The 26,645-nt window shown below is 37.7% G+C and overlaps 1 protein-coding gene across 1 annotated transcript; it reads right to left on the reverse strand.

Moving 5' to 3' along the window:
• Positions 1-7,315: 7,315 nt before the first annotated feature.
• Positions 7,316-16,062, reverse strand: CAV2 (caveolin 2). The gene is made up of 3 exons (XM_087821059.1): positions 15,875-16,062; positions 15,362-15,549; positions 7,316-10,470 (listed from the first exon to the last, which is right to left on the reverse strand). The coding sequence occupies exons 1-3, from the start codon at positions 16,022-16,024 to the stop codon at positions 10,320-10,322; spliced, it is 489 nt and encodes a 162-aa protein (XP_087677185.1). The 5' UTR covers positions 16,025-16,062; the 3' UTR covers positions 7,316-10,319.
• Between the last annotated feature and the right edge of the window lie 10,583 nt (positions 16,063-26,645).

Raw genomic sequence — 26,645 nt, forward strand, 5'->3', positions numbered from 1 at the left:
TTCTCAGAAAGCTTTATATAGTATTAAAAATCTTTCCACTAAACAGTGGTAATAAAAAAATTCCTTAATCTTAAATTAAATGCAAACTTTTATATGAGGATTCTCAAATATGATGCACGACAGAGGACATGTTCTGGTCACAAGATATATTCTCTTGCCTTAAAACAGAATGTGAGTTTTCAAGGTTGTTGATAATTTTTTCTTCATTCAAAAATTAGACCATCATTGTCATTGACCATTATTGTCATTGCCGTTATTCTCTTTTTGGACTTAGAACTCAATCTGATGAAATTTGTAATTTTCTTTGAAAATGGGTATTTAGAATTTTCAGACTTGCTTTTTCTTTTATCTGTAAATTTTTCTTTGAGATTTCCTCCACAAATTATATTTAAAAAAAATTATAACACAATCTGATTTGTTAGCATACAAGTATATTTAAATATTGAAAATATATTAAATGATAAACACAAATCACATTGAGTTCTTTTTTAATTGTGTGTAAAGCCCATGCAAAATTCCAGTTCAATTCATTATCTCATCATGATGACATATAAGAAATAAAACATACTGCCATGAAATTGAGTGATCTACCTACCTAGACTATTTTAATAACTGGACTGTAGTAGCCCTACCAAAATAATTGTTTTGGCATTCTTTAAAAGGAAGAATCTTAGTCCAAACACTAACATAATGAAGAGATAATACATTCAGAAAGCATGAAATGAAAGGTAAATAAATATTTCGCATAATTTTTTTATCTAGGTAGATTTATATCAATAGTAAAAATAATAATCACAGCTCTAATCCAAGACTGAAAAAAATTAACATAACACTTGATAATATCAATATTCAAAAAAATTGGGATCATGTGGTGAAACAGATTACTACATTACATCTAGTGAAAGAAATATAATATTTTAGACATGTGGACAATGACTATATTTCCTTCTGGTCAAATGAAACAAAATTATGACCACCCTTTAAAAATATGGAAACTCCATAAATCTTATCCTAAGTGTGACTCTCAGAAAACTCAATAGGACAACAAACTATAATATAATATGGTATGATATAATGTACTATAATATAATCTGATATATTTACCATTTTATAGTAAACTAATAGAATGTTTAAATAGCATACTAGAAGCACCACATTTTATTTTAATAAATAATTAATTTAAACATTTAACTATAATGAAATTATAAAGAATAAAAATGATATTAACCGCTGAATAGTAACATGAAATTATATATAAAAGTTCTGCATTTTTCCTAAGTTAATGAATGTAAATATTTGGGAGGAGTCTTCCATGAAAGTTCATTGTTTTGTAGTAACCCTTCTGGCTTTAAATCAGAGCTCCATTATTTAACAAAGGAAACTGTCTTTCCTTTTGGCCCTTTCCCTAGAAAATAAACTATTTATCAGGAGTTGCTTTTGCCTGGGGGAAATTTATCTACCTTTGAGGCAATGATGCTTAATCATAAAGTATTTCACTGTTTAAAATGTATACATAAGTTCATACTGACTGGTCATTAAGTGGTCTGGTCTTTATAGAAAACTTTACTTTCTTATAATCAGATAATGAGCTTCTTCTTTTCTCTTCCTGAAACTCCTTTATCTTCATCTCTCTCCACGTCTTGCTCAGGCTGGTTACTTGGGTCTTGCTACTCAAAGTATGGTCTGGAGACCTGCAGCATCATCATCAGCATGGCCTGGGAGCTTGTTAGAAACCAGAATCTTAGGCCCAATTCCAGATTTACTGAATCCGAGCCTGCATTTTAACAACATCCCCAGGTTATTTGTATGCACATTAAACTCTGAGAAGCAGTGATCTAGGGGAACCTTGAAAATAAACATTTCCTGAAGACACTTAAAAGGCAGAGGTTATGACAGCAAATACCACTGTCCTATGTAAGAACCATAAATGAAGAAAAACTCCCCCAAAATATATGCATAAAAGAGACTTTACACCATGGGAAGAGCAGTAGAACTGCAGCCTAGATGATTTGCTGGGAATACCAACTCCACAAGAGGAAGTGACATACTATTAAAGAATTATTTGTAAGCAAATTGAAGGAAGCATCATTTAAGGGGGAATGCTACAAGCTAAGGTGGCCAAGTTGCTTGCAGGGAACTGGCAGTTCTTTTAATTTCCATAAACTGAAGTCTTCTTGGAATGTGAAATCAAGAATTACAAACTGGGCAGCAGCCAAGCTGATTTTTTTTCTATATTAAACTCTCATATTAACCACACCCTTAAGGTACTGGCCCAAGGCAAGCAGCACTGGCCTATTAACTTTTTAGGAAGACAGCTCTGTTCCTTAGGGATTGCTTCAAAGTAGCCCAAACCCATCCTGCACTGCGAAGCATTTCATGCTGGGCAGACTTCATTGCAGATTTTAGGACTAGGGGGATTTTCCTTTCTAATTCTGAATATTTCTTCAACTCTAAGAATCATAAACTCTTTAAATGAAACCCTAGTTCATTATGCAGCACAGAATCTGCTTGCTTCTGATTTGTCTCAAATAGATTAATGCTCAACATTCTTAAAATTCTTCCAGGAATATTTTACAATCTTTTTTCTGCCATTTCCCCTGGTCTGAATATGTTTATGATCACATTTTTTGTGTGCCTACTCTAATAAAATTATCACTTAAAATAGCTCCACTGAGGCTTTCTCTTAGAAAAAAAATTTTTAATAAAATCCTTTTTGTACATTTTTTTAATGTTTCATGTGGCAGTTTAATTGCCTTTAGAAAAAATAATACCAACTACTCTGGTTCTTTTTAATCATCATAGAATCTTCCTCTTGTTTAAATAAAATGTATATAAATCAGTTGATTGCTCACTTGTTTCTTCTACATGATAACAAATTTTTGTGTGTGTTTTATTTCCAATGCTTTATGCCCTTTCCCCCACTCCTTCCTCCATCCCCTTCATGACCTCTGCACACAGAGTCCATGAAATTGATTGAATATGCTAGATACTCTTGAGATTTTAATTTTGTTTATATTATGTAACTCTAAATAATGTGTGTTATTCCTGTGACTGCCTCAGCAAGGTTGTATAGAAACTGGATAGGAAAGGTTGGTTGCACTGTATGCTTCTTTTTATATATTCCAGTGTCATGACTTCTCATTTTCAATATTGCTGCCTATTTTGATATTTACTTCTGTCATTTTGTGAAAAGCATGTACATAAAAAATATTTGCTGTCACGGGCATTTTCATTTGGTGATTATTTTGGAGCATTGAAGTTTATAAAGTTTCAATCAGAAAGAATATTAAACTAGATCATTTCAGATAAAGTGCTAAAGGTATTATGATAATATTGTATGGTCCAATTAGTTTTCTTTGTCTCATAGCAAAATATTATAACCTTTTCCCTTCAAAGCCATCTAAAATATTAAATTAACTGAGATGAATGAGGGCAGTGAAGAGGAGAAAGAAGAAAGGAAGAGGGGACGAGTGGATAGCCGGTGCCAGTGATGGGAAACATAAAGTCTATGCCCTATGATAGGGGCCAATGCAATCATTGCTGCAAAGAACAAAGAGCATTACTATATTAGATATGAATGAAAAATCAGGGGGAAAAATGAGTATGGGCATCACAATAATATAGAAAAATGTTTATTAAATTTTTAACACTATAGAAGAATGTTTGTTACATTTTTATATGTATAAAATGGAATACTGTGATGTTCTATAATATCACCTAATACCTTAGTAAAAATTATATGTCTATATAGAAATGTAAATATATACATTTTTACTGTTACACATATATACATACAAATGCTGATAGTGTGTAGAGAAACCATCACACATACTATTGTAATTATAAATTGTAAAAACCTATGGCAATATATAACTAAGCCATTAATATAATTGTTTACTTCAGTCCATTTTTTCTGTTTTTGAAAATTTATTATGAGCACATTATCCCATAGGAGGAAAATACATTTGTATATGATTTTCCCTAGGATTTCCAAGATAAAATAACTGACAATAAGATTGGATCACATATTAAAAGATGTACAAACTGGCAATAAATTTCCAACTAAATGAAGGAACATATAAAATATGGCCTCTAGAAAAATATATGCTTAGTTTAAATAGAAATTATTACTATAATTATATTTCATGTATGAAGTTGTCTAGTATTGAGGAGAAATATCATCATTGTGTTTTTGATACATATTTTAAAAGTCTTTGTTAAAGGCAGTAAATTTTATGAAATTTACAAAACATGGGAATAATGGCATTTGAAAATATTATTTTTAGCTGGAATGTAGGCTCTAGAGCACAGGTCATATAGGGAAGGAAAGGGTGTGCCCAGGAAAGCAGGGTATAGGGCTGGGGGAGGGTTCAGCATTAGCAGGGGACAGAGTGAGGAGGGAGCTTTCACCACTGAGGACATGGAATTGACTCCACTGGTGGAAGAAGGGATAAAATGGTGCTTCTCAGAGGGTGAAAGGTGACAAAACTGAATGATGAGTGAAAAAGAAGGGAGAACAAGTCATTGGAATAGCTATACACATATTCTAGAAATAACAGATAATCTCTGTAGTGATCAAGAGCTTGAACTCTGGTATCAGATTCTCTTGGCTCAAATCCCAAGTCCCAGAGTGATCTTGGGAAACTTCTTTAACTTCAGAGTATCAGTTTCCTCATCTGAAAAATGCAGATGATAATGGAACCCACATCATAGAATTATTGTGCAGATTAAATAAATGTCCAGCAGGTAATACATGATCAACAAATGTAAAGGCTATTATTTGTACCAGAGAACAGGATTCCAACCTGTTTCCTGCTCTGTAAAAGAAGCATGCTAATCCTTGCCACTTGCCTAACTGGTAAATGGTGTGTTTATCCCTGAAACTTTCCAAATGATTCCTTGTTTCACTGTCCCAGTTAGCTGAGCCAGCAGTTGGCTGGTACTGGTGTGCCATTCAGCTAGAGAAGCAGGTCCTGCTTACTGCCCTTCTCTCACCCTTTGTTACAGGCAGGTGCTCAGTGACAAGCTACCCAGTCAGGGAAAGAAAAGAATGCTCCGAAGATGGCCTGTTTCTTCAATCTTTTCCTGATCCAGTTATGTCTGGGAGAAATATTTGTCCTTGGTTATGTGCTGTTTCCCACTCTGAGTCATGTTTCTTCCTTTCTCTCATTATTCTCCACGCCTACCTTTTCCTATAATGGCAAAATGACTTTCTTGGGTTGTGCAGCCAAGCTGAGTAACCTAACATGTCCTACCATAGGCAGGTAGGTGTCTGTTCTATTTTTGGATAATTGTTGAAGTGTCCTTTGATTTCTCTAACTGCTGCATGGTCTTTCTTTGCCACAGACACACTGCAACAGTCAATAGCACAAAGAAGGAAGGAGGAAGAGAGATGGATGTCACAAGTTGTAGTTCAGTTTTTATTTTAAATTTTGCTTTTCTACCATTGCATTTAGGGTACATAATTCTAGCAGGGTCCTCACACCTTTTCCCAAGGCCCTTTTTATTCAGTAAGACATAGGCAACATTTCTTTATGGAAAAGCCTTTAGCTGACTTCATTTCCTTTCATCTCTGTTTAATTTCCACTGCCCCCTTCACTTGGAGTTTGGGACAGGGGTGTCCAACAGCAAACCTGTGAAGAGTGAAGATTGCATCATTGGAAACTCCTGTTTTCCCTTTGCTGTCCTGAAATTCTGTTTGGTAGCATGCTTTTGATCAGTGAATGGTGCTCTCATATGGCTCACAGCCCAAAGCCCTCATGCTTGGGTCCCTTATGTGGCTTTTCAATATCCCCTTCTCAGATCATCCATTCACATTGAAGTAATGGAGCTGTAATAGATTGAAATGTTACCCCACCCAAACGGTATCTTTCACTTAAACAAGCATCAAGGTGTAAGGTCCCAATGGTGGCGTTTCAGATACAGTCCAAAGAAAGTAGCTGAAGGGTGGGCACAAAATGTTTTTAAAAATACAACAGGTGTCTTCTTCTGCTCATTTGGCTATTAAGGGGTAAACGGGGAGAGGCAGGGAATTAGGTTGATTAAACTATGGAAGCCCAAATTATTTTTATTCCTAAAAACTGTAACCTGAATATCTTGTATAGCCTTATCCTGTGCTCCCTCCTCCGGTTCCTTCCCTTGTCCTCCCTGATACATATACACCTTGAAGGGAAAAATATACCAAATCCTGATTTGTGATAAGTTGCATTAGTGGTGGTAATTTTTCAATGCAGCACTACATACTTCAAAAAAAATTCTTAGAGTAATGTGTAACCTTGTAAAAATTCTTTAAGCTATTGTCATTTTAAATAAACATTCTAAAATGACAAAGTTTCAAGCTACAGAAATAGAGCTTTTATATGATTTCTCTATTATGCTATTTAATTTGGCCTGGATTTAAGTGAGACAATGTACGGATCTGTTTTCTAAAATGTAAAATGCTATTAAAACAATGTTTTAGTATTATAAATTTCAAAATGGGAAATAGGATAGTTAAAGAAATAGCAGCACTCTAAAATGCCAGAAAGTATGCTTCCAAACAAGTTTCTAAATATTAGGTGTTTCATATCCCCAAAGATGTGAAATAAATTTCAGATAAGAGAACTGGAAGTAATTATTAGAATTAGTACATTTCAACTCCTCTTGCAAATGAAGGAAATTATGAAGTCAGAGATGATTTCCATTCCGACTCTGAAATAATCCCAAGTTTTCTTCAATTATTTATTCACATAGTCATTCATTCGAAAATACTGATTGATTGATCTCACTGAGTGCTGGGCACCATTTCAGAATCCCAGGAAACAAAGATGAAGTCATGCTTTTAGATCTAACTAAGCAGTCTAGTGGGGTTAGTTAACAAGGTTAGTTTTACTGTGTGGTAAGTGTTAATTGGGGTTTGTACAAGGTTTTATATGAAGACACATAAGAGGCACTTAATGAGGAAAACTTTTAGAAACAGGAGGGGTTAGACCAGCCATGAGGAGAAGAAGAGTGATGCTGGTATGGGGAGAGGAGAGAGCTGGGCACTTCAGTGAGGGCTGAAGATGACAATGGGTTGATAGTGAAGGCCTTTTATATATTGTTCAAGAGTTTGGATTTTATTGTAAGGGCAATCACATACAATTGATAGTTTTAAGCAGGAGAATGACATGGAAGTTTTGATGTGATCACTTTTGTTTTGAAGGGGAAGATGGATTGGAGAAGGTCATATTGAAGCCTGGGAGTGAGGCCAGTAAGCAGGCTATAGCAACTAGCTAGCAAAAGATGAAGACAGCAATGATTATGGCACTATAGCAGTGATTTTGGTAGAAAAATCTTCAAATAAAATAAATTTTAATTAATTTAAAATATAGAGTAACATATTATTTTGAGGGGAAATGTCACAATGATAAAGATTAAAATTGTTACAAATCTAGGAATATCTGTCATAAAGAATCAAAGCCACATACACAGTTTCACAATCAACTGAAGAGTAAAAAGCGAATGCATGTATTATATTTATAGCACACCAACCCTTTAACTGATAGAAAATTCATGATTTTAAAAAATTCCTGGACTGAACAGATAGATTGGTTTGCATATACATAGCCAAGTCTTCATCCTACTGAAGCCACAGAAAACAATGAGCTAGAAAACTCTGGAAATTTTTTTTTTTTAGTTCAATACTTTCCTTAAAGATAAGAAAATCAAGATCCCCTGAGATTAAACCATTTGCAGTAGGTGACACACCTCAGTAACAGGAGTGCTGAAACTGGAATCAAGATGCTTGGCCTTGAGGATAGGGCTCTTTTCATTACATTCCAACAGCTTCCCAAGAAAGGCCTCTAAATAAATTCATGGGATGTGGACAATGATTGAAAAGGAGGACTTTCAAAGTTCTTTGAAACTATAAAGAGCATTTTTAAAAGCCAGACACCTGCTTTATTATTAGAGGTTGGCCAATTTTCCAGATAAACTGACAACGAAAAAATCTATGCCAATATCCGCAACTACTCTTCACATACTCACTTTCCAAAAATAATTTTAGACTCTAGTCTGGCTTCATGGTACCAGTATCCAAGAACATGTAACTTATATTGTTTTAGTTTCTCATTTAAAAAATTGAAAACAGAAATATCAGTTTATTTAGGATTAGCAAGAGACTTTATTTCATAAAGATGAAATATGGTAGGTTTATGAACAAGCTATTCCATATTATTCATCAAATGATAGAAAAATTAGTAGGGAACCTCTTTAAGTGTTGGGAAAACAAAGAATTAAATTACCAATCTCATATTTTTTTACCAATACATTCCTGAGTAAGCAATAACTCATGTATATTTTAATTTATTATGAGTTTGAAAAGGTTGTCTATTGATCAGTTCTATATTTAATGTAAGAAAAGCAATGAATGTATCTATGGGTTTTTAGAAAGTTTATTATGGATATTCGGAAAGTCTCCAAGTCATGAACCTCTCACCCACACCCAGCTAAAAAACAAACATGCTTGCACATGAAACCTGGATCCACTTGGTACAAAATTTCAGTCTTTGAAATAGTTAATGGCAAATCTCAATAAAAATTCACTTTGAAAGTATCCAGTGCTATTCAGAAATAAGGAGCTCATATTTATCATTTGTTAAAAGTTAATTGGTTTTGTTATATGACTAAGTATATGTATTTTGGCTTTAAAACTTGCCAAATGAGTGGTAATGCCTTAAGGTAATGATCATGAGGGTCTTTTCTACAGATGCTAAAATGGCCTAAGACAGTTTTTATAAGTGTCTTTTGAGACTACCTTCAGAAAAATACAAGTTTCATAATTTAATCATTCATTTGCTTTGGTCTCCAAGAGTATTCCAGTTTGATCATGCTTTATTTCACCAATCCTGGCAATTTGGAAAAATAAAATTAATATTTGAATGAAGATTTGTCATCTTTTAAGATATTCAAAGGAATGTTAATTCAGGTTCTTATAGTAATTCTGAAATTTGAGCATGTTTATACTTTTAAGATATGTAAATTAGTAACCACTCACATCATAGAAATAGTTTGTGTACGCTATCATTTTGGAATAATGAGATTTTTAAAACAACACCAACTCATAACATTGAAATAGGATTGTACAGTTCAAAATGATAAGAATAATTCTATACTGTGTAACAAAACCCATGTTACACAACATATTAAAATTTTATAGCTGTTAGTGTTTAATTTATATATAATAGCTCAGTAGCAAGAACCCAACAGATTGACAACTTTCTTAGAAGTCTCTCTACATGAATCACTGTAGTTGAAATTGTACTTAAGTGTAAGAAATAGCCTTTATTGTAAAATGTTATCAATTAGCACCAATATTACTTGAAGGTAAAGTGAAACATTAATAGGAATTCAGCATATAGGTTTAATTTCTAACTATAAGAGAGAAAGCATCTCCTAGACAAAATAAGAATTAGATACAGATTATTTTAAGATAAACATTAGTTATAAAACATTTCAGGGTTTTGCTTGGAAAGTTAGAAAGAAAAGCAAGTACATTGGTCTTTTACATTCTGTTCCCGAAGAAGATAGATATGCTTACATAATCAAGGCAGTGCAATCTCAGCAGAGAAATTCCTTGTGGGAGATATAGTTACTCATTTTATATATTAGCTCAACAAGAACACAAATACAATAAAAGTACTTTAAAGCAATCTGATTAGAGCAACATTTACATTAAGTACAAAATATACAGTAAAATGAAATGTCTTGTTAAATAGGACTGTCGATTAACAATACCTTATTTTAAGGAACACATTTGCATAAATCAATTTTCACATTTGTTTTATTTATTTGATAGCCTCTATTACTGCTGTATGCTTTCATTATTGCAATTTCTAGAATCTTTGTATATCTTATTACTAAGTATCCCTATGGCTTTATCTGCAAGGGTAATTTAAAAGTATTACTTCCAGAGTAAAAAAATAAGAAATCCCATATTTTTATGTGCAGTTGTGCACAAAACCATTGTAGTATTTGAGAGAAATGTACTTTGATTATTATAAATTCATCATGATAAAATACATACCTTTGTACTAAAGCAAAAAGTGTTTGCCTTTAAAATCAGTGTTTCCAACCTACTGTATGATTCTGGTTATAAAGTTAGATATGAAATCCTTGGTTATTAATTATAAAATAATTATTTGAAAAAAATTGCCAATAAACATTTCTAAATGTGGCTGCCCATCTTAATAGTTTTCTTAATGAGAATAGCTAGGCAATGAACAGAACAGTAGTTGCTTTATGCTATAACAACAAAGAAGTATTACAGTATCCAAATCTCCAGACCTGGGTCCCAGTGTTCAGTTGTGGCTCAGTTGCAAGCTGACAGAAGAGAAGATGCGTCCTACGCTTGTACACAATGGAGCAATGACAACATCTGTCACACTCTTCCATATTGTCTGCACTGAAGGCTGGACCAGTAGGCAGGTCTTTACAAAAGGCATTATAATCCTGGAATGGAGGAAGAGATGTGTAAGGATTATTGGTGTTACCAAATAAGGCCACTGACACTTGCACATGCGTGAAAAGATATAATGGCCTACTTCACCTAAATTTGGTTGAACTTTTGAAACAAATAAAAAAAAAAGTGACCCACACAGTGATAAGATACACAGAAGTTATGTTGCTTAAAAAATAAAGAGGCAGGAAAATGATAAACAGTAATCTTATTTCTATTGGCAGTATGCTATCTGAATCAGTAAAACAAAAAATAAATCAAACAATAAATTTATCTGACCTTTACTCCTAAACATTAATCTGCCTAATTCTCCATATTTCCCTGTGATTCTAATTCCTGGTAGCCTTTCCTGTTGTCTTATTCAGCTTCCCTTCCCCTTAGGACAAGCTGGGTTGAATACTTTGTGTGTGTGCCTCTAACATATTGAAACAAACTTCTTAATCCTCAAATTTATAAAAACGTATCATAAATACATGCTTATATTTCTGTCTTTCCTACTAGAATGGAAATTATTTTAGTGAGGCCATCCTTGACCCTTAGTAAATGTTTGACGTAAAGTGAATTTAGCATTCTGTTATGGTTTATATTTTTAATTTTTCATAGTAATTACATATACTGAAAAGGGTTGTATGGTACAGTTAGAAGAACCCTGCAATTATATCAGAACTCTTAGACAAGAAAAACTAGACTATACTGAAATTGTTTTATTCATACATCTTTTCTTAAGATAACTGCATATTCTCATATTCCTCAGGCTGGCTTTTCTATGTCACCATCTGAATAATGTTTTCTGTTGCAGTAGTGCTCTTTGAGCAAAACAGTATTTGTGAATTCTCAGGCCTTGCTGATAGCCTCAATGGAATTTTTATTATTACCTGGGTGGGCACAAGAAAGTAAGGTTGATTTCCTTGGCTTGCTATTAAAATGTGATTTAAATAAAGGTCTATTGTACTTAGTTCAAAGTGAAAGAAAGATCAAGCAACTGTCTGACTGCAATATTTTAGGATACTGAATTATTCATATTGACTGCTTACTACACAGATTATATTTATCTTGTGTTTTATTCTAGTGCTAAAGACTTGAAGCAATCTTTAAAGAAAATTAATTACTAGGTGTTTCAGAGCTAACTAGTTGAACTGAAACTATTCAATTCATTCAGACAGCAATGTTTGACTTCTTATTCCATTAGTTTCTCATTTTATGTGTGGCTTTGGGTAAATCACTACAAATTAAAGTATGACCTGGAAATCTTAGAGTGGTTTTCAGGACTGACATTATTATGCACCCTTGAAATGTCCAGATGATGTTGTCATTATAATAAATAGAATTATTTTGAAGTCAGAATATATAATGAAAACAATTATAACAAAATAATCTCAAATTGACATACTACAAGATTTAAGTTCAGATCAGAAAGCTTCTTAACCAAATCCACTTCACTCAGAATATAATTAACTTTCCTTTCTCTCTTAGTCTAAGAAATGTTCTATCCCCATAAATTAGATGTCCATGTCCTAAGAAGGAATTAAACTCACAATAAAAGTGGATTTTCCAGTTCAGCAGACTTGCAGTAGCCCACATTTGAGGACTTTAATTCATAGGATGTGGTGAGTTCATTTTAATGTTATTTTCTTTAAAGTTGTTGTTCTCTCACTTTGGATCAAAGAATCCAATTATTCTCTGATATCAAACAAACTTTTCCCCCAGTATCCTAAGTAGTACCCCTTCAGAAACTCAGGCAATTTGGAATAACCCAAAATGGTTGAGGCTCAATGTGGCCAACCTAAACACTTCTTCTTTTTAAAAAATAGATTTAGAGAGAAGAAGGGGGATAGAGAGAAACATCGATGTGAAAGATAAACATAGATTGGTTACCTCTCCTAGGAACCCTGACTGTGGATTGAACCCTCAACCTGGGTATGTGTCCTGATGGCGAATCGAGTCCACCACCTTTTGGTGTATGGGACAACGCTCCAACCAACTGAGTGACACTAGCCAGGGCCCAAAACTTCTTAAATAAATCTTATAAGATTATATATCCCTCCATTGGATAATAAAGCTCTTAGGACAGAGACTTTTATTTACTTTTGTATTAAATATAGTGTCATGTGGATTGCATTGTCACAGTAATTTGCTATCTTAAAAAAACCTTCTGGAAAATGAGACTGATACTACTGGATTTCCATCAGTGGAACCAGGTATTTGAATTGTATCCCAGAAAAAATAAGGGGTAAGGGAGCTCCAGCCACATTTCTTTGGTATGATTTATTTATGACCAATAACTTGCAATTGCCAAATGGTGGCTATCTCGGTCTGACTGTGGTGAGGAATCAAACCAATTCCCTGGATCCTAATGACCTGTAGTCTGGCCTAGGATACAACATCGTCAGACTGAGTTCAGGGTGTTTTTTGTTGCTGTTGTTTTTATTTGTTTAAAAAATTTAAAAATCACACCAGTTAAAATAAACAAACAAACAAACAAACAAATAAATAAATATCACACCAGTTGTGATGATGTGATGTGGTTTGAAGACCTACTATTTCATGTTTTCATAGATTTGGTCACATACTCGCTGCCAAAAGAAAAAAAGAAAAGGAGACAGAGCTTACTCGAATAGGTTTGCTCTTCTCTAAAGCCTCTACTTGATCCATTCTTATCATGTCATGCAGTCTACTAATGATAAATCTATTTTTATCAAGGTATAAACTAATTTAAGCATTTTTGTCTGAAGCTACTTCTCTACTCACAATCACAGCTGTGTGATGACAAATGTGTGATGGTTAAATATTGGCCCACATGAATGTAATCTGAAAAACAAGCTGAAGTTAAATAATACATTTTATGTGGCTGAAAAAGAAGTGGTTTGATGATTCACCATTAGAAGCACTACACAAAAACACCTATCATTCTCAGGAGAGCCGGGGGAGAGAAGCATCATTTGGTTAATTGTAGTTTTACTTATATCTTTCCACCATTTAGAAAATGAAAACCTTTTTGTTTTCAAGTCTTCCAAAAGTGCTTTAGGAAAACCTGGCTTTGTTGACTATAAACATGGCACTCTGTATTTCTAAATAGCTTCATAGCCAACATTTCACAATATGCTATGTGGTTACTCAGTTTTTCACATTTTTGGAAGTGAGAAAACTAACATAGAGATTAGATGACTGGTTTTAGTTCACTAGGAATTCAAAATTTTATATGCTGATTTAGGTATCTTTAAAAAAAAATCTATGTGTTGCCATGGCTGGGTGACTCAGTTAGTTGCAGCATTGTCCCATACACCAAAAGGTTGTGGGTTCAATCCCTGGTTGGGGCTCATATGGGAGGCAACCCATCAGTATTCTCTCTCGCATTGATGTTTCTCTTTCTCCCTTCCTCTCTCTCTCTTTCTCCCTTCCTCTCTGACACAAAAAGCCCCACACATATCCTCGAGTGAGGATTAAAAAAAAATTCATGTACTAATATCAAAATATGAACTAGCTATACACCTAGCCTTTGTGGATCTGCTAACATATAAAGGCAAAGGTTTTCACTCATTTGGCAATCTTTTGGCACTTTCAACATAGTTGTTTACAATCTTCAGTGATTAAACTGAATTGATGTTCATTGTTTATCCTTTACATATTTGGTGAATTTTTATTTATCCTTTTTAGACTCTTTTCTCTAATAGCCTTTCCTGTGCCTCCCTCCTCCTCGACAGATTTAAGTGAGTTTTCTCAGCACCCACCTTTATACCTAGCCTGCTGCCTTGTACTGTGAAGAAGCTGAAGGCAGATCCTGCATCTTATTCATCCTGGGCCCAGTGCCTTGCACAAACTAAGCATTCAATAAATTTTCTTGATTGAATTAAACAGCTAGCTAATTGACTAAAGAAATTGATTCAGATGATAAAGGGAAATGGAGAATAATTTTGTAACTTCTAATAAGGAACACATTATAAGTTAGGGTGCAGCAATACCATATAAAGTGATTAGAAAAGGCATGGAGGCATCTGGGGTTACATATTATTTCACCACCATGGCCCTAAAGCACAAGCTTGGCAACTGTTGCCTCTAAATAAAGTGGGTAACTTAAAAATCAACAAGAAAAAAAACTTCTTGGTAAAATATGACATTTTCCTTTAAAATTTTTTAATGCTTAAAACTGTTCTCCAAAGCTTTATGATGCATTTTGAGTGTGAATAAAGTTACTCAAAGCATCCTACCAATGTCCAGCAGTTTTCTATATATTTTTTCTATAACTAGAGTTGTTCCTTACAGGTGAAATAGTTTGGAGGCCTTCTCACTTCATTACCCTGCGGTCTGAATTTTCACTCACATGGTCTCATCCTTGCCTTTGCCCTGGCAGAGCTGGAGCGGCCCCTCCACAGCACTGCTTAGCCAGGCCTCACATCGTTTCCCAGTGATTTCGTCCCTGGCATTCTGCTCAGAGATCACTCTTGTTTTACCCCAAGCAAAGGTGGAGACTGCATAAAAGGCGATGAAAAAAAAGAGCCCCGCCCAAAACCACAGGCACAAGTCATAACACAGCCCCAGGAGAGAGCAGCAGCCTGCGGCAGGCAATGTGGCCTCCAGGTTTCCATCTCCACGGGCAGCTGGGCTCCAGCGTTCAAAGGAAAATCACATCCGAGGACAGAGGGACAGTCCTTCTGTTTAAACTCCTAACCCAACCCACAATTCTCTCCACCTCCGCACCTCCAACCTATGACTCTAAAGAAAGCACACTGCCTTTCAAGGCCTCCCATTCTTGCCACAGTATCAGGAGCCGATGTGAGTTCTTCCCCCTGCAAGCCCACCTGGGAGAAGGGGGGGGCAGGTGGCAGGTGGCGTGTGGCAAAGAACATTCCAGAAAGTTGGTTCCACCCCCGGTGTGCCCCTTCTCACCAGATGTGCAGACAGCTGAGGGTGGCAAAGAGAATTCCAGCAGCAAAGGCCAGGGGGATAGCCAGGAACACGGTCAGGAACTTGTAAATCACGTATTTGCTGACCTCAAAGAGGGCATGGCTGCAGATCCACACTTTGTCAAAGGAGTGCGTGGACTCGGGCTCCGCGATCACGTCCTCGAAGTCCACCTGCGGAAACAAGACTCGGGGGCTCCGACCGGTCACCAAACCTGCCGCCGTGGGAACCGGGGCCTCCCAGGGTGGGGGGAGCAAAACGGAAGGATTGCCCGGGGCGCCCCACCTTCCCTTGGGGTCACGGCTGGCGCACAGGAATTTGGCTAAGAATCCCTGGCTCTGCCGGCTGGAGTATGCCGGATCCTCGGACCCCCGCACGGCCGGCCCGGAGGCGGGGGGTTGGGGCTGGGGCGGGGCTAGAGGGGGCACCCGCACCCCTCAAGCCAGGCGGGAGCTTGGAGCAGCCTCAGGCTCCGTTAGGACCCATTCCGGGCTTCACCTTGAGATGCGAGTTGAGCCGGTTCGGGTCCCGATCCAGGCCCGAGTCCGCGAACTTCTCGGGGTCGGCGCGGCCGGCGCCGCTGTGGCTGCTGTACGCGTCGTCGTCCACGAAGAGCTGGACGTCCGCCTTCTCCGTCTCCAGCCCCATCGCGGCTCCGCGCGGCGGCAGCAGGCGCGGCCCGGACCGCTCTGCCCCCGCTTCCCTCGCGCCGGCCCCGCCCCGCCTCCCGGCGCGCCCCCCCCCCCCCCCGCGCGGCCCGGGCGGCGGCCGCCTCCCGCGGGGGCTCCCGCGGCGGCCTCGGGCTCCGGTCCCGGGAGCCGCCCGAGCGCCGCCCCGCGGCCCGGCCGGGAGGGCGGCTCCCGCTCCGCGCCCCCCGCCCCCCGCCCCCCGCCCCCCGCCGGGCCCCCGCCCACCCCCCGGGCCGGAGCCCCGGGAACCGCTCCAGTCGGGCGCGTCCGGACCCGCCCGGGCGGCGAAGCGCGTCACGGGGACGAGGACCCGCGCTGGTCCCACGGGAGGGGCCGGAAGGCCTGGGTCGCCGCGCGGGGGGCCCGGGCCCGTGACGCGCGGAGCTGGCGGGCTTCGCGGGGACGGTGGACCGAGCGAAGGGAGGCGGCTTGAGGTGCAGGGCGCGGGTGCAGCGTCTGCGCCGCCGGAGCCCGTCTCCCCTCGTCTCCGCTGTTCGCCGCGTGAGCCCCCCCCCCCCCCCCCCCCCCCCGCGAAACCTCAGCTGCTTCCTCATAAAACCGGAGGAACGGTACCTGCGTCCCAGAGCTGTTGCGTGAGAACTGAGTTAATTCATGTAAAACTCTTACATTGCCCCTAACACACAGCAGGCCCCCAAAACCACGTGGTTGATGTCGCGCGGCGAGGCGAGGAGCCGTGACACCCCTGGGTGCCAGGTGCCTCAGCTATTCAGCTGTCCCCGCACCCAGTGTGTGAGGGGACGGAACTGGGTAGGAGTCTGCAGTTTCAGACCAGGAGGGAAGGTCTGATTCTTTTTTCCTAAATTATAACTCAGGTTCCCTTTGAATCAGACCCTACCCCCAGCGCGAAAGCCGCACTGCAGGAGCGAGCCTGGCTGCGACCGCGCACGGGAAAGCTTTCGGAAGGACGGGTTTGAGTGTTCATAAAGGGTTTAAGGACTGGTGGACTTAGATGCGTGTTTGGGGAGGAAAAGGAGTAGTGAAGAATTGCCAAAAGCTAAATAATGGGTCCTAGATTTGAGGGGGTGCCTGCAGCCTGCTCAGAGCCTAAGGCATGGTGGGCGCCCTTTTATGTGCTGCTGAATACAGTGCGTTCGGAACTCACTGTACCTACCAAATCCCCTTGTGTGAACTGGATTTAAGAATTACCTCTTCTGAAAGAAAATGACTATTTTTGAAACAATAACAATTATTAAAAACAAACAAACAGGATTTGAATTGGAAAAATATTTTGTAGCCAAACCTCAGTATTTCTAATGATTAAGTTAAAAGTTTATACCGGCCGCTGCATATGGCTGGCAGTGTTGAAACACTGTAGTGTTACACTTGGATCTCATGCTCACTGAGCTCCTTCTTTCCAGGAGTGGTTCTGATTACCCTTTCCCTTCTTTCTTACTTTTCTTTCCCAGTTTTATTTATGTTCAGTTAATTACAAAGTGATGAACTAAACATTCTCTTTATTGCTTCTCCTGTCCTTCCCTGCACCCTCTATCCACCCACGCAGGTCAACTCTGAGAACTGGGACTCTTCTAGAGAATTTGCCCAACAACTGTTTATCAAAGTGATTAGAAGACCTTAATCCGTAAAGAAATCTGTAATATCAATTACCAGGACATGGAAAAGAAGTGAGCTTACAGATAACTAACATTTCATAAAAATTTATTTTTGTTTAAATTATAACCTCATATTTTAAGATGTTTCATCCAAAGAAGTCATTCCTGAGTGTTAGAGTGGTCTTAAGCAGTGGCTGAAAATCTGACATTAGGGCTTCTTTCCTTGTTGTTTTCTCTCCTCTGATGCCATTTACATTTCTCATGGAATTAGTAAAACACTTGCAATCATTTTCACAAAGTACTTTTTTCACAATTGTCTTATTATTATTTCAGGCAGTGGGCTAGGAGGCCAAAAAGGTGAAATTAACATGGTTTTAATGAAACAGTTTAGATTATAGATTTATTTGAAAAATGTTAGCTATCTATGAAAAAGTGTCTCTAAAACTTGAAACTCATCTAGGTTTGTTGCATGTACCATAGAACTTAGAAGAGTAGGATGTATGAAAGAATTCATTCATTTACAAATTTGCTTTTGAGCACCCTACCCCCACCCCCACCCCAATGGGTTTAGTCTGTGTGAGGTTCCTAGTTGTCCAACTCACCATTTTAATACATAATATTTTTGAGAGGAGCTATCAAAATGATTTTGCTTATCCTATTAGTAAATGCTTAGAAAAATGTTACCTACTGTTGTTTTCAAGGAGCTTCAACCACTGATTACCATTGCAAAGGGTATCTTGTCTCCACTAACTAGAGGGAAGATCTACCAGGAAAGGGAGAAGGGAGGAGGTGGGTTGGAGTTACATGTCTGAGCACACTCTAGTATCTTTCAGACTACAGGCTTACTCTCCAAATAAGCCTTCTTTAATTTTACTTTTAAAGTGCCTTATGACCAAGGGAACTGTCAACATAAGAAACATTCAAACCTGTGAAAAATTTTGGTGAGTTTATTTGAGCCAGAACTGTTGAAAATTGCTGGGAAGCAAAATCTCAGCGAATTGAGATAATGCTCTGGAGAATGGTAGTTTTGCACCTTTTATACATTACAATCAAAAGAGGAGATGTACGTGAGATACATAAAATCCATTGGTGGTAGATATGGAGGAGGGAGAAAGCAAACTGGCAAAACCTCTGGGCTTGGATAAAAAGTAAAATGATAGACACATACTTCTTTTACTTAGGTGGGTGCAGGATAGTTAACAGTCAACAATTAACTCAATAACAATAAGGGGATTTGTGGTCTCAGCAGAGTTGTGCCTGTGCTTTGCAGGGTCTGGAAAAAGGAAAATTACTTTGACATTCTGAAGATATGTTATCTTCAGGTGCAAAATGACAATAGACAGCCTCAGTTAAGGTAAAGACTGACCTTTGTCAGGGACGATACCGGCCACCGACATGACTACCCACCATAAACTGCTTAGTTAAAAAAAAAAGTTCTAATTTTAGACCATCCTTTGTGGTTACTTTAGGTCTCTGAGCTTGCAAGGCTGCCATGCAGACCTTCTCTGAGCTAGTCAGGTTAGCATGTGGCCCCTTTTTAATAAATCTATACCAATGCATTCATCTTCTGGCTGTTATGATAGATTCTGACAAGATGGCTGGTTTTCAGATGATTTATTAATATATTTAAAGATTAACAGCTTGATAATAGATTAGTATTTGTGAGTAGGATAGTTTATAATTATTTTGTTCCTCACTATTCTCAGAATAGTGTCTAAGAAAGAGGGGTATTTTTCTGGTTCATTGAAAATTGTATGTAAATGCTTTAATGAATAAAAATATCTATTTTCTCTCTCTTTTTTTTTTTTTTCAAATTACAAATGTGTCATTTCTTTTTCCTGTATAGTTTACACAGAGAATTAGGTAGGGTCTGTTTTTCAAACTGCCTTGTGCAAATTTCTTCATTTCACCATTATGGTTTAATAACATTTAAAGCATTGGGATTAGACAGGTTGTCTCAGTCTTGATACTATTGATATTTTGGACCAGACCATTCTTTGTTGTTAAGGGGCTATCCTGTGCATTGCAGGATGTTTAGCAGCATCCCTGACTTCTACCCACTAGATGCCAATAGTACTCCCCAGTCATAACAACCAAAAATGTTTCCAGCCATTGCCAGATGTCCCTGGGGGACAAAAATCACCTTCCCCTCCTTTCCTGGTCTGAAAACCATTGCATAAGGCAATGTTGAAACATTTCTAAAGGGGAAAGGGGAAAATCAAGGTCCAACTGTCTATTTACAAACCCATGCTGAAATCTCAGAATTGTAATACTAATTTGTTAGAAACTCCAAGGGTTTTTGAAATTAAGCTTAAGGATATTTGTTTGCCACGTAGTATTTTTTGAAGAACCAGTTACAATCGATTAATTACAATTTTTCAATATGATGTTATTATTTGAAGGATACATATACCTCATTAAGAGACCATCAAAAAGAGCTGCTAGGCCCCTGGTTACCTTGCAGCTTCCTACACTTCCCTCACAAAGGCCAGGACGGTTTGAAAGAGAGATCTGGGATTTCTTGATTCCATTTCAGGACTGTAAAATTTAGTAAGTTTGATACTCTTTAGCAACTGAGTATCTTTAGGTGACCTCAACTGAGAAGTTTATGGGCTTGTTAGTGGAACAGCTAGGTGGTTACTTTTATGAATAAAAATATCTAATTTTTTCTCTTTTTTTCAAATTACAAATGTGCCATTTCTTTTTCTTGTATAGTTTACATACAATATTAGGCAGGGTCTGTTTTACAAACTGCCTTGTGCAAATTTGTTATTAATTAAAATAATACTGACTTCTTGCTTCCTTTAAGTATCCCTTCCCAGACTTGCTTGCTGTCAGCAAGGACAAAGCCTGAGAAATTTGGGAAAACTTGTAGTATCCTGTAGCTCTGGAGACTGAGCTTTGCATAAACTATTTCTTGCATAACTCCTAACCCCCTACTCTTTCTTCATCAATATATCTTTTCATATTCTCTCCACTCCACCCTCACCTGGCAATTATCCTTTACCCAATGCACAGGACAAAAATGTTTAAAGGAACAGGTAAAAAAGAGTCTGTTATTAAAGTTATTCAGTAATCAACTTTTGTGGAATTGTGCCAGAGAGTTTAATGGCATTTAATGAAAGTTTGCTCATTTATTTTTTCTTACCTATCACTTGTCATTTTGTCCACACTCTGGGTAAAATTAGCCTTGTACCAGTGAACCAGGGAATTCTTAATTTAATATTAAGGCACAGTAGCTTTTTTGTAATTGGTGCCAACTTAATCTTCTGGCTGTTTCAAATAGCACCGCCTCTCAAAACCTCTTTTCATACACAAGAATTTTCAGAATTAACTGTTATTTGGAAACACTTTGCTATTAAAAATAGATGGGGAAGAACGTACACTCTTGAAAAGTCTATATTCATGATTAGAGCTGATAGGATAAGCCATTCCACTTTCATTTGAAATAATGTATGACAGTTAATTTTAAATTTATTTTACCTTGTTTTCTAAAAGTAAAATATGTTCCTATTTCATATTTTGAATATCCCACTGATTTCTGGAATACTGTGTATATAATAAAATATCTCCATAGGGCTTTGCTATTTTGTCTTTCCAGAACATGAAAAAAGCACTAATTAACTTTCAATGAGCACTAACTTTCAAGTTAAACTCTTAATAAGTACAGCTTCCTCTATTCAAATGGGAACATACTTCTGCAAAGCTGTGTAGTTAAATGTTTTCCAAATACTAACTGAAGTGTTCACAATAAGATTACTCGTTTACTAAAACAATAGAGCTGGAGGTTGATTTCTTGATTAAGGGTTTTATTTTGGACAAAAATGTTATCATAGCTCAATCTGAAGTCTTTGTTTTCTCTAGTAATTCTTTTCACAAATGTTCTACTTTCATTTAGAGTAAATTTCATTTAAAAAAAAATAACATAGCTAATCTACATTAGTCAAGAGATAAAAGGATAAGAAGTTTTTTGTTTTGTTCTATTTTGTTTTATTTTTATAAGCTTTTGGCTTATTGCATATTTCCAGTAGAAGGGTAAGGACAAACTCATAGAATGATTTCTACCTGGTTCTTCTTAATTGCTGTGTGGCGCCTATGAGGTGACCTCTACTGCTTGAGAGAGTGGCCTGGGAGAGAGAGCAAAGGGACTCCAACTGCAAAGAGCAAGACTGGGATGCAGCCAAGGGGCTTCATGGAACTTTTAGACTATATTTTCCTATCAGTGAATATCTGGGAAGAATTTTGTTTCCAGAAAGTTTACTAAAAGAGTGTTTATTTTTGTTCTGTGGTTACATGAAACTATAAAGCAGATTTTTACATTACTTAAGGGCATAAAATAGGTTAGACAATTTAAGTGTCTGTATCCATTCATTCTGGGCCACTGACGCCTAGGTAAGCCCTCACTATCTGCCAACTGCTTATTAACTTCTAGGTTCCTTGTTCAGAACAGTGAGAGGTTTGGATCTAAAGGTAGATATTTAAAAGGTTACCCTATTAAATACATTATAATTAAGACTATGAACATTCTTGTGTGTCTGAATAAGATATTTCTTCTTTAATTAAACAATTAGTAAGCAAATAAGTGTCTTATTTCAAAAAAGCAATTTTAGTAGATGTTTGAATTTATTTAAAAAATTGGAATCCTTCAGAGCATTCAGGAAACTCTCATCATGCTAACCTTAAGAGAAACAACAAGTTTTCATTGAAATATGCACTGTTTCCCAAAACATTTGTATTTATGTCACCATCTAACTTTTGGGAAATGATAACAATTATTTGCCAAATAGACAGAGTGACTATTTCCTCCTTAATGCTGGTCACTTGTTATCACTCTATATACATTCACAATTTACCAACAAGTATGTTTTTTTCCTTTCTAAGAACTATTGTGATCATTGGAAGCGCTTGAACAAACAAGTCATTGAAAATAAACTTAGATAGTAAAACATGCTGATCCTGAAAACTACTTTACTTGGAAATAGTAGAATTTGCGGACTGTTGCTGTAAAGGGCGTGCTACTCAAATTGCTACAGGTTTTTTTCCTCCCCTTTCCTCCTCCTCCTTTCTCTCTCTTTCTTGCTGAAGAATCTTATTTTGAAAGCAAAGTACTTTTTGAAGGAGTAGAGGGCAAAATAGCTAAATGTTTGGACCAAAAAAATAGTCATTATTTTATCATTTTGTAAAAGTCTATCCAATTTCACTTGCATATATTACAAGTATTTTTCATTAAAAATATAATAGAAGAAATGAGAGCTGACGAATGACTGTTAGGTTTAAATTATTTATAACTATAAGATGCCAATTATCAGAGTTGGACTGTCCTTTAGGAAAATATTAAAATGTAGTTAAGTTCCTTTTAGGTTTAGAGATATGTTTTAGGATATTAAAACCTACTTTAGAAGCTCACACTCCTGTCATGGATCTTATTTCCCCCTAAGTTTCTTCAGTGTTTTTTCCTGCCAGAGAAAGTGTTTCCATGGTAGAACTATTTCCCTTTTCCTCCCCTTCCCCCCTCTTCCTTTCTCTCTCTTTCTTGCTTCCTTAATCTCTTCTTTTCCAAAATGTTATTTTTCCCAGTCACAGTCTCATTAACAATATCTCAGGGTTGGGAAAATTTTTAGAGGTCCTAGATCAGTGACCATCCATTAATGACTCGATTAAGTGACCCTACAGCCTGTGTTGGAATATTTAGCAAAGGGGAATTATTTTATAAAGCAACCCAAGTATGTTTGTTATAAAATTCTTCATTACTTGTGCCAGTATCATCTATTTAAAATTCTCTTTCTCACTTTTCCTTCCCTCCCTCACTCCCTCCCCTCCCCCCTCCCTCCCCTCCCCCCTCCCTCCCCTTCCCTTCTCCCTTCCCTTCCCTTCTCCCTTCTTCCCTTCCCTTCTCCCTTCTTCCCTTCCCTTCTCCCTTCTTCCCTTCCCTTCTCCCTTCTTCCCTTCCCTTCTCCCTTCTTCCCTTCCCTTCTCCCTTCTTCCCTTCCCTTCTCCCTTCTTCCCTTCCCTTCTCCCTTCTTCCCTTCCCTTCTCCCTTCTTCCCTTCCCTTCTCCCTTCCCTTCCCTTCTCCCTTCCCTCCCCTCCCCCTCCCTCTTTCTCTCTCTCTCTGCACTAGTCATCTTCTGCCTTCTACAGTTTTCTTTAAGTGTAAAATGTCAGCTCTTAATGTGTTTGAATATAGTTTTTAAACACCACCCCCTGAACCTACTGAGTCCCTTTTCTAGCCAGATTAATTTCTTTTAATTGTTCTTCACATTTCACTATTTCCAAATATTTATTATAATTTTTTTCTCTGAACCTGTTCCGTGTCTCAAAAATCACACTTAAAGTGTAACACATGGTCTGGGTTCTGAGTGGTACAGGATAAAGCAAGAACACTACATTATCTTATTTTTATGTACCTAGGAGTGGGATCACTAGGTCATTACAACTGTAGGTTTAAAACCTAGTATTTTTTCTTCCCTGTGTGGGTCCCTATAGGACTTGTACACTCATCTCTCAGTCCTCTGTGATACTGACATTTCTGAGCACCAACCTTTTACTCCAAGTGCTCAATAAATCTTTTCTTTTTCTTTTTTTGTTTTAAATATATCTTTATTGATTTCAGAGAGAGGAAAGGAGAGGGAGAGAGAGAGATAGAAACATCAGTGATGAGAGAGTCGTTGATCGAACCCACAACCTGGGTATGTGCCCTGACCGGGAATTGAACCCCCATGGCCTGGATCCCAGGTCGACGCTCAACCGCTGAGCCACGCCTGGCCAGGCTCCATAAATCTTTTCTTAACTGAACTAAAGCCCCTGTGGGGGTGTCTCCTGAGCTCCAGGCCTGTTTAACATGTGTTTGGCTTGTCCCATAGACACTTGAATTCAACATGTCAAATAAGTGGTGTATCATCCATCATCTTGCCCTGATCTCTTCTTCCTCCTATATTTCTTATCTTAGAAAATGTACCTTCATTGAGCTGCTCAAACCAGGGATTTCTGGATGACCCTTTCTCTTAGCCCCATATTCATTTTGTCACCAATCCTTGTCAATCCTGCTTTCACATGCCTCTAATTCCCTTCTTTCCCTCCGCTCTCTCCTTACTGTTTTAGTTCAGGCTCTTATTAGTTCCTGGATTCCTGCAGCAGCCTCCAAATTGATTTCCTTACCTCCAACCTATACATACTGTAGCTATCCTCTCTCCACACTGTAGCCAGAGAGTGCTTTTCAAGGTCGTTCTCCTGCTTAAATACTTTGATGCTCTCCATTCCCTTATCAAATGACTTTTCTTGGTTGTAAGACCCTTCAAGTCTGCTTCCTACTTACTACTTTAGCCATTTCTCTCTCTTTTTTTGTTTTAATTTAATTAATTAATTTTTATTGTTTAAAATATTACAGATGTCCCGTTTTCTCCCCATTGACCTCTTCCATCCTGCCCCACCTTCCTCCCCAGTCTCTCACCACACCATTGTTTGTGTCCTGGGGTTATGCATATATGCATATAAATTCTTCCATTAATCTCTCCCCACCTCCATCCACCACTCTCCTTCCCTCTGAGATTCAGCAGTTTGATCCATGTTTCTATGTCACTAAATCTATTCTGTTCATCAGTTTCATTGCTAATCATCAGAGAGATGCAAATTAAAACCACAATGAGGTATCACTTCACACCTGTAAGAATGTCTACCATCAACAAGTCAACAAATGACAAGTTCTGGGGAGGGTGTGGGAAAAGGGGAAACTTCTATACTGCTGGTGGGAATGCAGACTGGTGCAGCCACTGTGGATAACTGTATGGAGGTTCCTCAAAAAATTAAAAACGGAACTGCCTTTTGACCCAGTGAGACCACTTCTAGGAATATATCCTAAGAATCCTGAAACACCAAGAATATATGCACCCCTATGTTTATAGCAGTGCAGTTTACAGTAGCTAAGATCTAGAAACAGCCCAAGTGCCCATTAGTAAGATAGTGGATAAAAAAGCTGTGGGACATTTGCACCGTGGAATATTCTGCAGCTGTAAAGAAAAAGGATCTTATACCCTTTGGGACAGTATGGATGGACCTGGAGAATATTATGCTAAGTGAAATAAGCCAGGCAGAAAAAGCCAAACATCACATGATCCCACTTATATGTGGAATCTAAAGAACTTAATAGACTGATGAACAAAATAGATTCTTTTTTTATTTTTAAATAACTTCTATTTTTCAATTACAGATGGCATACAATGTATTAGCTTTAGGTGTATACCCTAGTGATTAGACTTTACGTAACTTACTAAGTGATCATCCTGATAAAATCTCACACCTATCTGACATCATATACACATAGTTATTAAAATATTATTGACTATATTTCCTATGCTGTACTTTACATCCCCATGACTATTCTGTAACAACCAATTTGTACTTCTTAATCCCTTCACCTTTTTCACCCTTCTCCCAACCATACTCCTCTCATAGATACAGAGAACAGATTGGTGGTTACCAGAGGTGAGGAGGTGGTGAAGTGGGTGAAGGTGGTCAAACTTCCAGTTATAAAATAAATGTGTCCTGGAGATGCAATATACAGCACAGTGACTATAGTTGATAATACCGTATGATGTATTTGAAAGTTGCTAAGAGAGTAAATCTTAAAAGTTGTCCTCACAAGAAAAAATGCTTATACTATGTGTGGTGATGGATGTTAACTAGACTTATTGTGGGGGGAAAAAAGGAGCCCACAATTTGATGAATATCCTTGTTAAAGTAATATATATATATTAAACACACACATATGTAAAGTGATATATATATATATACATACATATATATATACACACACACATATATATATGATCTGACCAAAACATAAATGTACAGCTCAGTGAGCTATCACAACGAAAAGATGCTCTATAACTTCCACCCAGATCAAGAAGTGGAGCATTACCAGACCTCAGAAATCTGTCTTATCTTATGTCTGTCACCACTCTCATCTCCTCCTCCAGAGTAACTGAACTTTACCAAGATGCATTAGACTTGCC

Source organism: Miniopterus natalensis, chromosome 10, assembly GCF_054644295.1.
Source record: "Miniopterus natalensis isolate mMinNat1 chromosome 10, mMinNat1.hap1, whole genome shotgun sequence".
NCBI classification, from domain to species: domain Eukaryota; kingdom Metazoa; phylum Chordata; class Mammalia; order Chiroptera; family Miniopteridae; genus Miniopterus; species Miniopterus natalensis.

Bases quoted from the DNA above. Each gene is read 5' to 3' on its own strand.
- CAV2 (XM_087821059.1), bottom strand. From the start codon at position 16,024: ATGGGGCTGGAGACGGAGAAGGCGGACGTCCAGCTCTTCGTGGACGAC. The intron at 15,550-15,874 runs GTGAAGCCCGGA...TTGTTTCCGCAG, and splicing joins GGCTCAACTCGCATCTCAAG to GTGGACTTCGAGGACGTGAT. The intron at 10,471-15,361 runs GTGAGAAGGGGC...CCTCCATTCCAG, and splicing joins CTCAGCTGTCTGCACATCTG to GATTATAATGCCTTTTGTAA.